Raw genomic sequence first — 16,926 nt, 5'->3', positions numbered from 1 at the left:
TATTTCCATCCTCAATGATAATAATAATAATATAATAATAATAATAATAATAATAATGTTATATATATATATATATATATATATATATATATATATATATATATTATATATATATTTATATATATATGTATATGTATATATATAATGATATAATTCGTTATTGACAAAGCATTGAAACTCAAAGTTTCCTACATACCTTATATCAAGCAATCATCAACTTTTTCTGAAAATATCTGGTGAAAATATGTAAGTCAGATATTTTTAGAACAGGTTGAGGCCGTTGTCTTACCCCAAACCAAGCATCTACATAGAAGTATGTCGGCTATGTTTATGTTAGAAGTTTTTGTTCCAGATTTGTTGAAGTAATTTTTTTACTTACTTATATTGCATTGATCTACACTTGTACTTCCTGTAGTAAGAGTTATGGTGTTGTTCATACATTTCACACAAGTGTTAACAATACTGTTCTTCTCTCGATAGTAGCCAATCTCACATGGCGTGCAGTTGGTAGTACGTTCAAACCCAGCGGCACATGTTACTAATGAAAATAAATACATAAAAAGTAAATAATATGCTGCTAAGAGACAACAATTCAAAGAAACATACTTTATTACGTTTTTGTATCTGGTTTGCAAGGTTCTTTATGTGAATTCGTGTGTTGGAACAAATTTTCTTGTGTCCAGGGGGAGTCATATTGCCTTAATATGTTTAACACACTCACCGGTTCAATTTCCACACATTTATATTTTTTGTCCGTTCCAAAAAGCTTTTCCGTTGCTTTTGCAACCTTATCAATGGCTGTTGACTATATTACGATTCACAACTATCCAAGTGGAAAGTATGTTGAGTCACTGTCGATGTTTTATGCAGTTTACGTCATTGTACTGAGGGTACGACGAAATGCACCATATAACCGTTAGCGTGGTTTTAAAGTTCCACGTGCATTACACAAAATTTAATCAATAAAATTTTCGCAGTGCCATTCTATCATAATCTACCCTACAACCTAATTATAAATGAACAGAGCTCCACCTGACCAAGAGAATTATAACTTATAAAGCTAAAACGAACTCGAATGTTCCTAAGTCTGAAGATGGGTTAGCAGTCCGAAACGTCGAAGTCACTACCAATACCATTTGTGTTAAAGAATGATGTACAAACACACACACACACACGCACATATATATACATATATATGCATGTGTGTGTGTGTGTGTGTGTGAGTGTGCGCGCGAACGCACGCGTTTGTGTATGTGTGGGTAGGTGGGGGTGTAAAACTCCCAATCATATTCCTATACATGTATAAAAGTCATGTAATATTTTTAGTAGATTCTGCTTGTAAACTAGCTTTGAAGGAGAATTGCTAATGTCCTGTCTATATAAGACTAGAAAGATATGTATTAGCCTTATGATTTTTATGCTTTATGAAGAAAGAAAGCTTATAGGAGTTCGTAACCTTTGTGACCCTCACAGCCTTGTCAGATTGATGTTGTTGATGTCCAGGTGGAGCACATTGAAGGCCAAAGCCCACAAGGAAAACTTGAAAGGAAGGAAGACAGTGACACTCTTGTTCGAATGCTTACTTGAGAACAAACATCGCTAAAGTTTTGTAGCTTCTGATGTATTTCCATCCTCAATGATAATAATAATAATAATAATAATAATAATAATAATAATAATAATAATAATAATGATGATGATGCAGTACTAGGCAGTGGCTCTCGTGGCTTCTGATCTTAACTGATTGGAAGTGTTATCATGTACATTGTTTTGTCTTGGTATAAAAGTTGGGCTACAGCAGATATTGTGCTCAATACCACAGATTTGCTTGTCAGTTGTTTGACCGTAACCAGTTGAGCATGTCCCTTAGTGGTTGACGATATGTGCATCTCTGATCATGAGCAGAAGTAGTGGGGGAGCCCATCGTATACATATATATATGTTTGTGTGTCCGTGTTTGTTCCCCAACCATCGCTTGACAACCGATGTTGGTGCGTTTACGTTCCGTAACTAAGCGGTTCGGCGAAAAAGCTCGATAGAATAAGTACTAGGCTTACGACAATAAGTCTTGAGGTCGATTTATTCGACTAAAGGCGGTGGTCCAGTATGGCCGCAGCCGAATGACTGAAACCAATAAAAGAAAAGAATAAAAGAATAAATACTTACTGGAACATTCAGATTCTGACGTGGAACCTACTTGTTTTGTACTTCTTCCGAATGGACAAGGTTTACAGACAAATTGACCCGTTTCATTTTGAAAGCTGTTAGTATCACACGGTGTGCAGTTTTGAGCTACTGCATCAAAATAGTATCCCATCTCACAAGCATCTAGAGTAAAAAAAAAAAATAAGTAGATTGCAACCAAAAGATCAAAATTGGTATTAAAATTAATCTGTCTTTGAATTATCAAAATATTTTAAAAGAAAATCAAAGAACTCATTATATGTAAGATAAATACGTGTTATATTCGTGTTATAATCTGTGATAATGATTTGATAAAAGTTTTTATAATGATATTTAATAAACAAATTAAAAAAACAGAAGAAAGCAGTGGCTTAATAATAATATTTAATTCAATATAGTTTTAATAAATCAATGGTTGTAAGAAAGATGAATTTGATTAAAATAAACACACACACACACATACATACGTATATACATATATATATATGTATATATATAGTTAATCCAAACATGAAAACACAAAGAGAAAACACAACAACATGAGGACATGGAACAAATATAGTATTATTGGACGCCCAGGAAGGAAGGAAAGAAGGAGGGTTTAACGTTTCGAGCGGAGCTCTTCATCGGAAACATAGGAAAAGGAAAGATCCAAAGAAGGGAAGACGGAGGAAAAAAATCGCCAACGGTACACACGCGGTCACATTTTGAATATATATATATATATATATATATATATATATATATATATATATATATATATATATACATGCACATACACACGCGCGCACATATATATACGGTGGTCTTTCAGTTTCCGTCCACAGAATCCACCCACAAGGTTTTGGTCGGCCCGGGGTTATAGTAGAAGGCACTTGTCCAAGGTGCCACGCTGTGGGACTGAACGCGAAACTATGTAGTCTGCAAGCAAGCTTCTTACCACATCGCTATGCTTGCTCCAGATTAAGAAAAAAATGTGTCTGCTGCTGAACGAAAAGTCTGAAAAGACTTACCGTTACACGCTGTGACATTCCTGCTTCCTGTAGTAATGGTGGTCTTAGAATTTGGACACTGTTTACAAGACAGTTGTGCTTTTTCATCTTGATAGCTTCCTATTGGACATTTCTCACACATTTTCTGACTTGCATTGAAATATGTTCCCAACGGACAAATAACTACAAATAAAATTGGAAAATACTCAGTGTTTAGCATTACATCGTTTGTATGTGTGAATGACATCATTGTTGTGTATGTGCAAATGTGTGTCTAACATATATATATATATTTCTGTATGTGTAAAGTAACAGTTTTAGAAAAAAAAAACATTGGTCTCATATCTAGCGTGAACTAGACATCTCCTCAGTTTCTCTAAACGATAACTGTTCTCTGCAAAGAATGTCTTTTGAAAACCCAAGAGCGCTGGTGATAGTTGAAGAAATATTCCTCTGAAAAAATTATGGCCGGGCGAGTTGTCTTCCTTCACGTTATAGTTAGGCTTTCAAACTTTGAAGTTAAAATTTCCGAAGATGTGGACAATTCCCCACGGCTTCCGTCCTGGAGTTCAGGTAGCCTCCAGGCTCATGTGAGTTCAGGTAGCCTCCAGGCTCATGTGAGTTCATAAGGATTATACGTTTTTCTGCCATACATAATTTATATAGTCTTGTTCCATTGCGATAGGGTCCACAAGTTTCTAGTAATTTCCACCTTTAGGCGCCATACGTATGCTGTGAGTGTCGTTGTGTTGCATCTCTCCGGGACCCTGAGAGAAGATCTGTGGTTGTTCAGGCGAATTTTAAATTTGGGTTCACAAAATCCGACATAAATTTTAGTGTGTGTCTCTGTATTGGCATTGATGTTACTGATAATTGTTTGCGGCTACCCTTGCTTGGTACACTGTAGCCTCGGAGTTACACCGGCCGTCCATTGGGTATTCATTTCTAAACCTGCATGAACAACCTGCCTCTGTCCGTGGTTTAGGAGTGCTAAGTAATTTTTTCTTAACATTGGGTGCACAACTGAAGAAGATCCTTAAATTATGTCTGTTAAAAATCTTTCTATATTTGTGTGACCGCGTGAACTGCTTATCAACCAAATATAGAAAGATCTTTAACAGACAAAATTTAAGGACCTCCTTCAGTTGTGTACCCAATGCTAATAAAAAATTACTTAGCACACTTAAACAACGGACAGAGCCAGGTTGTTCATGCAGGATTAGAAATGAATGCCCAATGGACGGCCGATGTAACTCCGAGGTTACAGTGTACCAAGCAAAGGTAGTCTCAAACAGGAGCAGCACAAATATCAGTAATATCAATGCCAACACAGGGACGCATTAAATAGCAAGATGTAATAACTAGGGCCTTTGGAACAGTGCAGCGACGTCACAGTGGGACTGAACCTAGGACCATGTGGTTGGGAAGCAAACTTCTTACCACTCAGCTACGCATGCGCCTACATTAACTTTTTACAAAGAAAAAGTTGACATGACAGTGGCTTCATAATTTTAGACCTGCTCGCCGTAATAGGATGCAATAAAAATACATTCAGCTTGGGAGAATTTTCCAAAAAATACAAAAAATTAAGATATTTAAATAAGTTCAAATTTCTTTCACTTTAAAGAAAATAATATAAATACTTACCACACGCATCATTTATAAAAGATTGGTTTGGATCACAGACTTCTTCTGATTCGCTTTCGAAAGACTCTTGGATTACAGTTGCTCCCCCAACAAATGGTATCTGGAAGATAAATATTTTATAAGGTTATTTTTATTGGTATCCATCAATACACAACATCAAAATTATCGCTGATGCCCCCCCTCCTCCCCCTTTTCCTCATTATCATCACAACCGTCGTCATCGTTATCATCCTCATCCCCTTCACCACCACTACCATATCCCTCCTCCATCAACTCCTCCTCCATCATCCCCTCCTCCCATAATCATGATAATGAAGATGATGCTGCTATAATGATCGTTATTATCCTTATCATTTTTAACGTCATCATCATCATTGCCATTGCTATTAGCATCATGTTTAGTATAATCATAAGCATCCCTATCCGCTCCACTACCACTAACTTCACGATCATCCTCGTTACCACCCTCACACCAAAACCGCGACAGCGACCAGCAGCAGCAGCAGCAGCAGTAGAGGCGCAATGGCCCAGTGGTTAGGGCAGCAGACTCGCGGTCGGAGGATCGCGGTTTCGATTCCCAGACCGGGCGTTGTGTGTGTTTATTGAGCGAAAACACCTAAAGTTCCACGAGGCTCCGGCAGGGGGTGGTGGCGACCCCTGCTGTACGCTTTAGCTCCAACTTTCTCTAACTCTTTCTTCCTGTTTCTTGTCCACGACTTCCTACGCAACCGTTGACCCTGGATGCGCATTCATCCATCCGTCAATGCTCTCGGTGTCGGAGGTTGGCCTGCACTCTCTTCTGCGGGTCTTACGTATAGCAAAGGACCACGTTTCGGACCTCTTCCAAGGACGAAGACCGCATCGCTCAACAAACAAACAAACAAGCAGAAGCAGCACCACCACCACCATCACCACCACCACCACCACGGCAACGATGTCGACAAAGACAGGATTATTATTATTATTATTATTATTATTATTATTATTATTATTATTGAGTGAGAGAGCAGTGCATCACTTCATAGTGACACTGGAGTAAAATATACGAAGCTTAGTATACCCATCACAACTACTTTGATAAGGGTACACCAGGCACATGCATCACAACCATATATGCACGACATAGTGATTTCATATCAAGAGAAACAGCGCATGACCTTGCAGGTGGGGCCCAGTTAGAATTTCCTTCTGGTCGAGTACCCCATCCCGCTCAAAAAGTCTCTGAATAAGGGTTGTTTAAGGATGTTGAACGAAACGAATATTATTGTTGGTCAATGAAATAAATGCCAGTTGAACACTGGTCGATGTAATAGAATACGACCCTTTGACGCCCCCCACCCAATTATTCGGTCTTTGTGCCTTTACTATAGTGGAAAGGGTTATTACTAGCACTTATTTGTTTTTTTAGCGAACTTCTTTCGCCCTTTTCAAGCCTAGCCAGGCTCATGGGCCCGGTTTCCCGGTTTCTATGACGTGTGTGAGTGAGAGAAAGTTGTGGCGAAAGAGTACAACAGGGGTCACCACCACCTCATGCCGGAGTCTCGTGGAGCTTTTAGGTCTTTTCGCTCAATAAACACACACAACGCCCGGTCTGGGAATCGAAACCGCGATCCTCCGACCGCAAATCCGCTGCCCTAGCCACTGGGCCTCCACTTTAACGAACTTAGACGGACGAAAATCGATCTTAATCGTAGGTAGTGCTTCAATTTCAAATATAGAGACACAAATGAAATGCTGTAAAAATGTTACTGAGATATTTTAACATCTCTGCTAATTTTCTTCCCAACCATATTGTTCCAGGTTCAGTTCCACTGCGTGGCACCTTCGACAAGTGTCTCCTACTTGTAGTCTGGTGTATTTTGCAGCAGAAGAACCAGTACGAGAGTTTATCTCATGGTAACTACCGTAGTAAAGTTTGTTCTAATTCAACATCCATGCTTAAGTAGGAATAAATATTAGTTGTTTTTTTACTTCCTGCCTATAGTAGAAAGGATTATTACTGGGTCTTGTTTGCCTTTTAACAACCTGAGACGGACAAAAATATCACCTCTTGGCGTTCATACTGCGTTTGTCGCTAATATATACTCTTTTACTCTTTCACTTGTTTCAGTCATTTGACTGTGGCCATGCTGGAGTACCGCCTTTAGTCGAGCAAATCGACCCCAGGACTTATTCTTTGTAAGCCTAGTACTTATTCTATCGGGATCTTTTACCGAACCGCTAAGTTACGGGGACGTAGACACACCAGCATCGGTTGTCAGGCGATGTTAGGGGACAAACACAGACACACAAACACACACACACACACACAACACACACACCACACCACACACCACATATATATATATCTATATACATATATACACACATACATATATATACATACATATATAATATATACATACATACATATATAGTATATACGTATACATAAAATATATATATATATAATACATACATACATATATACATATATATACATACATACATATATATATATTATATATATACATACATAATACATATATATATATATATTTATCTATATATGCATGTATATAATAATATATATATACATACATATAATATCATATATATATATATATATTATGTATCTAATATTACATATATATATATATATATATACAATACATATATACATATATACATATATATATATATATATTATATATATATATACATACATATATACATACATATATACATAATATATAATATATATATATATACATACAGATATACATACATATATACATATATATATATACATATATATATATATATATACATATATACATACTTATATATACATACAATACATATATATAATATATATACATATATATATATATACATATAATAAACATCAATACGTATACTATATACATATACCATATACATATATATATACATACATATATACATATACATATATACATATATATATATATATATATAACGGCCATCTTCGAGCGATAAACAAAAAATGAGCTCAAAAATATATGTATATATATATATAAAAAAATTATAAAAACTATAAAACTTATAAAATTCGAGGAAAAAACCTTACATTGAATAAAATACATATGGACGTTAATGAAGAAAATATAATTAATGCATGGAAATAAAACGCATTATAAATATTACACTGCAATACATATTCATATTAAAGTGTACATATATATATCAACATACACAGAAGGATGCGTGCAAACGCCATACATATACAGACGTATAAATATAAATCTAAAATATACACACAAATGCATGCATACATATATGTACGCAATCTATCTTGCACGCAAGTTAAAATCATCGATGCTAATGTAGCGTTCTTATTTACGGAGTAAAGCTTAAGTAAGGGGGACGTAAAGTTGTATCAGTATCAGTTAGAGAAAAAAACGAAGAAAAAGGAAGAGAGAGAAAAAGGAACGAAGAAGGGGAGAAAGAAAAAAGAAAAGGAGGGTGGGGGAAAAACGAAATAAAAGAAATTATGTATACAAGCTGCGTAACCGCGTTATTGAAATATATGGAGACAAGTATACAAATACACAAGTTCGAATGGATACATACACATACAGTCGTGTATGTGTGTGCTTAAGCACAAACATACGCTCACTTACACGTACACAGAGACGCATGCTTACAAATATATATCCATGGCTATACACATATTTACATCAAAATTCTAATTTTTGACAACATTGCTTTTTAAAAAAAGGTGAGTGCAATAATGAAAAATATACGAAAGACATATAAAATATAACACCCTATTTTGGATCATCTATAAATTAAAAATCAAGGTAAGCCTATACAATACAATAACATGAAATAAACAAAGCCGAAGGTTTTTCCTAATGTATATGTAGAATATAAACAAAAAAGCAAAATATATGCATGAGACTTTGCTATACGGAATGAAATCTGCATAGCGTGAAACAAATCCATCGCGCGTTACATACTAGTCCAAGATCAAAATCAAAATTCAAAAATCAAAAATACAAATATATATACTCTATCCATATGGTATATTTATATTTGACATTTTAAATTTGGTTGCGTGTCTACATAAGTTCATTAGCTCACTTCTTTGATTTAAAGAATTATTGTCTTTGAATAAAATATACAGTTTCTCTAATAGGCAAAGCTTGCATTTAAAATTATTTCTGCGCGCTCCATGCCTGTATGGTGCCGCTCTGTCCAGAATGCTCCATGTCACGTTGAAAGGTGAGGTTTCCTTTTCTTTTAGTTCCCAGACATATTTTGCTAGGCTGGTCCTCTTCCTATTCTTTGGGTATCTAAATGAATTTTTATGTGAATAAAATCGTGTTTTAAATGAATTTTCTGAAGCCCCTGTATATGTCTTGTATTCCGATGAGCCTTCTATTTGCACCTTGGCTCTATAAACTACTCCTTTCACTAGACATTTCCCTTCTAACAGACAGGAGTTTTCGTTTTTGCAATTTCATTTCTTAATGGGCTCGGCACCATGTCTAATCTCAATCAGATTCCTATTATGCTGGCTAACGTAAGAGGCGAAATTTCTGAAACAAGAATAGCTAACCTTCAGGGTTCTTCTATTAAATATCCTATAGAATTTATGGCCCTGCTTAAAATGCTTAGAGACTAATCTCAAAAATTCCTTACCTATATTAGTCTTTACGGCCAAATTGAAAGCCGGGTTGAACCACAAAACTTTCCTGGTCCTAGTTCTTCGTGCAGCATTATTATCAGCATTAAGCTGGCTGTATTGGATCTTCTCAGAGAATCCACTATTCTTTAATGCGTAATCGCATTATATATATATATATATATATATATATATATATATAATAATATATTATATATATATAAGGGAAAAATATATAAATATATAGTACATATAAAGTACATAGAACAACGGGCTTCTTTCAGTCCGTCTACCAAATCCACTCACGAGGCTTTGGTCGGCCCGTGGTTATAGTAGAAGATATTTGCCCAAGGTGCCACACAGTGGAGCTGAATCCGGAACCATGTGGCTCGTAAGCAAGCTACTTACCACACAAACACTCCTACTTAAAAAAAATGTGATTATTATTTAAACTTACGAGGTCGAACTTCAAATCGTCAATAACGGCTTTTCTTAGGATATCTTCGGCAGTCACATTTCCTGAAGTACGTTCACTGGTTTTATTGATTTTGGTAAATTATCATTTGAATTCGTATTTCATGGTGAGGATGAAATGGAAAGATATTATTATTATTATTATTATTATTATTATTATTATTATTATTATTGAGTGAGAGAGCAGTACATGCCATCAAAGTGACACTGGGGTAAAATATGCGAAGCCCAGTATACCCATCATGACTACACGTCTGATAAGGATACACTAGGCACATGCACCACAACTATATGTGTGCGACATGGTAATCTCATATCAAGATAAACAGCGCATGACCTTGCAGGTCGGGCCCAGTTAGAATTTTCTTCTGGTCGAGTAACCCATCCCACTCAAAAGGTCCCTGAATAATGGTTGTTTAAGGATGTTGAACGAATCACCCATGTTTCCAAAGGTGAATTATTCAAACCTCAAAGAATTCCTCTCAACACATGGCTATGATGCTCCCCCACTACTTCTACTCGTGATCAGAGATCCACATATCGTCAGCCACTAAGGGACATGATCAGTTGGTTAAGGTCAAACAACTGACAAGCAAATCTGTGGTATTGGGCAAATATTTGCTGTAGCCCTCTTCTATACCAGCAAAAAACATGTACATGATAACACTTCCAATCAGTTAAGATCAGAAGCCACGAGAGCCACTGCCTGTTACCAACATCATCATCATCATCATCACCATCATCATAATTATTATTATTATTATATTATTATATTATTAATCAGTAGTTTATTTTTATTTTTATAGCGTGCTCACTTCACTACCGAGCGCAGCTCTGTGTGCCTGGGTATGTGCTGTGATTTGTTGTGATGCTTGATGGTTATTGTATGGAAAGTGTTCTGCGTAGGATGTGTGCAGTGCCTAGTAGTGCATTTTCTGTATGTTATATTTGTTTGTAAGTCCTGGTGTTTTTGTTATGTATTTGTCTGAATATTTTTTATCATGCCTAATGCACCTACTATGATAGGAATTGTTTCCTGTTTTCAGATTCCACATCTAGTTACCTCTATTTCCAGTTCTTTGTATTTTGAGAGTTTCCTCCATTTATATTATTATTATTATTATTATTATTATTATTATTATTATTATTATTTCTTCTATTATCCAAAGGCTATTACAATTTAAGTAGTAAGGATTTTATTTTGAGGTTTGTTGGCAACAAATTTCTTTTTCAAATCTCAAAAATCTTACATACAGAATATAGGATGGTACATTTCTTTTGGTCGGTAATATCTGTCCAATTCCAATATTCATTTTCTTAGCGAGTATATTATCTTTTTGTTAAGGTCAGTTGGAGCTAGCTTTGGGCAATATGAAGAACGAGATCGCAATCGTCTGCGGCAGGGAAGGTCTATGGAACTATATGTATCGCATAGAGCAGGTTATATGGAAGTATATGTATAGTATATAGAAATGAGAACTGATTAAGAAAGAAAACTGAGTAGGTGCGTCATACGCTTACTCATCGGTTTCTCCCACAATTTACAGGTCGTAGAAATACGAGGGTCACCATGCAAGATATAAAGATAGGTTGGTTCCTTGTCACTTGTGTAGCACAATATGGGAAGTTAGTGGGCGCTGACAAGACTGTTAATATCTGGTCTTATGTGACATCTACAAACATATAAGACCTGGTGATACCAGAGAAAATAGTTGCGTATGCATAGACAAGAGCATTAAGATTTGTCGTCGAGGGAAAGCCCCAGGTGATACACATGCGGTAGTAGATGAAACATTCTCGAATGCAAATATTAGAGCCAGTATATCAATAATTATTTCTGATTTTGACGGGAGGAAGCAAGTCGATTGTATCGATCCTATTGGCTGATAATTTCTTTCGACGACCCCGAAAGGCTGAAGGGAAAAGTTGACCTCGGCGTGATTTGAACTCAGAACATAAAGAGTCGGAGGAAATACCGTTAAACATTTCATCCGACACTCTCGCGATTCTACTAGCTCGCCAGTGTATTAATATGACCAATGTGAACGTGAAAGAAGTAAAAACTTACCTAACATTTTTCAATCTAACGTAAAAGTCCAACGCTTGGCTTCCTGGTGGCACTAAAGTACAGTTTACATTCCAATCGACATTTCGACAGTCCGAGTGTTCGCAAAGAATGCCATTGTTTTCTGCAGAGATTTTCGTCATGGTTTCATTGAGCTTTGGTAACATGGATGCCTTTGCCGCTCCGCAGTTAGTTGACTGAATCTTGTAAGACAATCTCATAGAAATATCAGTGGTTGGTGCCACAGATTCTATATAAAAAAATAAAAAAGAACTATAACTACTTGACAATATAACAAAATATAACTGAAGACCACAGATATATCCATCAGTTATTTTCTTTCCCTTTTCAATTTCTAATAAGCTGAAAATTTCGTATATGAATTAATGCATTTCCTAAATATATATAACTTGTAAAAGTAGAAGCATCATTAAAGGCTATGCAACACCATATAAGTTATAAAATGTTATACAAGAAACTAAAATAGAAAGAATGTCCGAAATAAGAATATAACCTATATGGTGAAAGGCCATATCTCAACATATGATATAATATAAAAAAAAAAATATGCATCATATTTACTACGTTAATATTGGTTATATAATTCTGTACTAAAATTGATTATATAAATATTTGATCTACACATTTCGTATTAATGCAATTATTATACATCTAAAAAGAAGAAAACTTTAATTGGACCATACAAAGTAAAGCAAATGATTTAATTATTTGTGTTTCAGTTGATGAGACCTCAATAGTTTGAAACCACGAGACTTAGTATCTTTTACCGGAGAATGATCACGTTCAATGGTATCGAACGAGTTGAAATAATGAGTAGCTTTGCATTCGAGACTCACCTCCACAGTACGGGAACTGGAAAGGTTGTGCACGTTCTTTAGGGTTCCAGCTGCCTGATGGACCACATGTGTATAGATATGGGTATTCTGTTACTGGAACGTGTCCAGGGTTACAGCTCATCGTGCAAGAATAGTAAGGCCAACTATTGTAATTACATTGATGTGATCCATGCAGTGGAGCTTCTGGTGAAGAACAGTTTGAATCTGAAAGAAAAAAAGTAAAGTATTGATTTCTTGAGTTTCTATACTTAAACTCGACACTGATAGCCGTTATTATTTCATACACACACACACCACACACACACACACACACACACACCACACACACACACACCACACACACACACACACACACACACATATATATATATATATATTATATATATATATATATATATATATATATATATATCTTTATTACCCACAAGGGGCTAAACACGGAGAGGACAAACAAGGACAGATAGACGGATTAACTCGATTATATCGACCCCAGTGCGTAACTGGTATTTAATTTGTCGAACCCGAAAGGATGAAAGGCAAAGTCGACCTCGGCGGAATTTGAACTCAGAACGTAGCGGCAGACGAAATACGGCTACGCATTTCGCCCGGCGTGCTAACGTTTCTGCCAGCTCGCCGCCTTTCATACACACACATATATATATATATTACATTTTTATATATCAATATACATATGTAATGACGTTTTTTATTTTCTGTTTTGGTGAAACTCTGCTAATTAGCAGTGTCATTTAATTATGGGTATACACATTAGCGATTCAATAACTCACCCATAAATTTTTATGGAGTAAAATATATGCTCGTAACAAGGCTGTCTGGGAGCTGGCAAACTGTACCTACTCTTCTGACGACTCTTCAGTCTAAATCTGAAACTGTACGGTAAAGAGATGTCACAGTCGCCAGTTTCCGGCCATCTACGGTCGCTGCCGTATGTATGTATACAATTATATGTGCGTTGACAGTAGCAAAAGAGCCATTTAGCTCTTATTTCTAGAAGTGTAGGTGTTTTGACACCCTCAGTCATATTTAATGATGTTTATTACATATATATGTGTGTGTTTGTGCGTGTGCGTGAATGCATACTCACGTATGTGTATATGCTTTATATATGTTGTATAATTGCTTCCGACATTGTAATAAATATTTAGAAAGAGTATATCCATAGGTAGAAAACAAAATATATCTAACCCTCATAACGTACTTTATCAAGGAATCAAATAAACTAAATTTAAGAGGGCAGTAGCAACGATAGTAAATATTAATGCGAAAATAAAAGCATTTAACACAACTAATCTATCTATCTATCTATCTATCTATCTATCTATCTATCTATCTATCTATCTATCTATCTATCTATCTATCTATCTATCTATCTATCTATCTATAATACATACACAGACACTCATATATAAACACACTCACACATACATGTATATATACAGGTTACTCTCGTTTTCATTTTTTCTTTAAAATTATTTACATTTCTGAAGAAGAGCTTAAACTCGAAATGTCAAAAACACTTCTATTTTCTTCATTGCTCAATGAATGCCAAATTAATTACATTCTGTTTTCAATTTGTCTTTCGTCCTGTTATTCTTTCTTTTAATTTCGAATGCATATACAAACAGAAACATAGATGTGTCTGAGTGTATGCGTTTATATACATATATGTATATATATAAATGTAGGTGTGCGCGCGCGGTGTAAATGTATGTGTCAGGTGTAGATCATAGAAGCACTTTGCTATGATATCTATGATTCCAGGATTTTGTAGACTGCATTGATAATGATTAGAAATATCTCAGCTAATTCATTTATTTTTTATTTAAGCATAATCACATGAAAAAATTGCAGACATTATTTAGGAAAAACCAAAATGGTAAGACTTATCTGGAGCGAAGATTTATGTGTATATACGGAACGTATGTAAGAATACAAATTAGAGTCTCTGCTTTTTTGAAGCTACTGGATTTGATGTAAATATTTAAGGGAGGTGGCTGCTTGTTTCTCTGGAATTAGTCGAGTGATGTGAACAGTTGTAGTGAGACCTCAAGAAGGATCGGGATTTGATTAAGGCTGTTTACTTTCCCAATCTACGAACAGATATGCTTGTATGTCTACACCACACACACACACACACACACACACACACCCACACACATATATATATATACAAATACATACATACATACATACATGCATACATATATATATATATCAATATATATATGTATATATGTGTGTGTGTGATGTGTGTGCATGTATTTATTGTAAATTTGATATTGATACATTCGATTCAACCTTTCAGTACTGAATCACTCCATCCGTAAATAAGAGTTATATTCCTTGGTATCAAAATATATCGTCACTAGGGTGGTTATGTTGCATGTCAGTGAGAGTTTTCTGGAAGTGTTTGTGAGAAATGTATGTGTCCTTAAGGAAATTTAATTTGTGTTGTGGTACTATATGTATAACCTTTGCAGGAGGTGTGGACATACACATCTGTGTTCGTTAGAGTGTTTTATTTCTTTTATGTATTGGCTAAGTTCGTGGGGCCTTTATGTGTGCATGTGGTGTATGTAGGGGTACAATATGTGTGAAAGTTTATATTGGGGGTTGGGTTGTAAAACAGGCTATTGTGTAGGTACGAGAAGGTGCTGAAAAGTTCCTGATTTTAAGAGTATCTCGAAAGGCTCTGTTGGAGGCCCAACCTTCCGATTCTTTCACAGGGTTTAGAAAGTAAACAGCCTTAATCAATAAGTGCGTGAATCTGAGAGGGGAATACATTTAATAAACTCATAATTAACTGATCCTCCAGTATTTTCTTTTACCCAATACCAGGAGGTTTTCAGCACCCACCTTCCGTGGGTATATATATATATATATATATATATATATATATAATATATATATATATATATATATATATATATATATATATATATATTACATACATATAAGAGGGATGATCACTAAGTGGACATCCAATAGGCTAGATGTAGACCTGCATGGTCTGACCACTAAGAAAAGATTGTTCTCAAGAGACCATATGGGGTCTACATCTAGCATATTGGATGTCCACTTAGTGGTCATCTTTCTTATATGTATGCAATATAATTTTTCTGAATCTTCAGATTTTTTCAATATGCTAGGCCACTGGTTTTAAATTGATATTAATCAAATTGATATTCAATTTTTCACCCTTATTATATATATATATATATATAATGTATCCCTAATATTAAGAATCTGTAATAATTTTTGTTACCGATTGATGTTTACATATTTTCATTATTAATTTTATTGAATATCGTAAAAGTAAATGGAAGTACCTACTTTTAGTGTAAACCTTGAAGTTGCAGAATGCCATGTTACCATATTTGTCTTTTGCTTGATATGTTACGAAATATCGTCCCAAGGGGACTAGGGTACCTGAAACAATGTAGTAAAGAAGCAAAATATGAAAATAAAATAAAATAAAGTATCGATTTGCGTCTTTTATTTTTAACGTTTTACTTATTTCAGCCATTGGATTGCGGACATAGTAGAGCATTTCTTTGAAAAGGGTTGCGAGTAAATCGATCTTAGGACTTATTTTTAAATATTGATTACTTATGCTGAACTACTATGTTTTGGAGGTGTAGACAAATTAGCACCAATTGTGAAGCAAAGGTGGCAGAAAACATAAACACACCAAACACAGTCATCGCAGTCTCCGTCCACCAAATTTATTCATAAGGCAGTGATCGAACCAGCGCTGCTGCAGAAGACATTCGCTTAAAATTCCACGCAGTGGGACTGAACCCGGAATCACACGACTTCAAGGTGAGCTTCTTAATCGTACAGCCATGCTTCTATCTACGATATAATTAAATTAAAAAAAAATATTCTTCTTAGGCGCGGGCGCGGGCGTGGATGTGTGGAAAGATGTTTGCTTTCCAACCAGATGGTTTCAGATTCAGTCCCACTGCATGGCACCTTGGACAAGTGTCTTCTACTATTGCCTCGGGCCGACCAAAGCATTCAATGAAAATCTGA

General features: G+C 35.4%; 1 protein-coding gene across 1 annotated transcript in view; it reads right to left on the bottom strand.

Annotated features, from left to right (window-relative positions):
• LOC115216258 overlaps positions 1-16,926 on the bottom strand; it is a 257,640-nt gene that overhangs the window by 47,657 nt on the left and 193,057 nt on the right. Inside the window, exons 47-55 of the mRNA XM_036506965.1 lie at positions 16,225-16,320; positions 12,871-13,074; positions 12,017-12,263; positions 9,935-10,007; positions 9,134-9,141; positions 4,824-4,918; positions 3,198-3,359; positions 2,167-2,328; positions 380-538 (exon numbers count right to left, since the gene is read on the bottom strand). Of these exons, the coding sequence (XP_036362858.1) occupies positions 380-538; positions 2,167-2,328; positions 3,198-3,359; positions 4,824-4,918; positions 9,134-9,141; positions 9,935-10,007; positions 12,017-12,263; positions 12,871-13,074; positions 16,225-16,320 (1,206 nt within the window). The remainder of the gene's footprint in view (positions 1-379; positions 539-2,166; positions 2,329-3,197; positions 3,360-4,823; positions 4,919-9,133; positions 9,142-9,934; positions 10,008-12,016; positions 12,264-12,870; positions 13,075-16,224; positions 16,321-16,926) is intronic.

The sequence above is a fragment of the Octopus sinensis genome, linkage group LG10 (assembly GCF_006345805.1).
Source record: "Octopus sinensis linkage group LG10, ASM634580v1, whole genome shotgun sequence".
Classification (NCBI taxonomy): Eukaryota; Metazoa; Mollusca; class Cephalopoda; order Octopoda; family Octopodidae; genus Octopus; species Octopus sinensis.
This window is presented reverse-complemented; position numbering and strand designations above follow the sequence as displayed.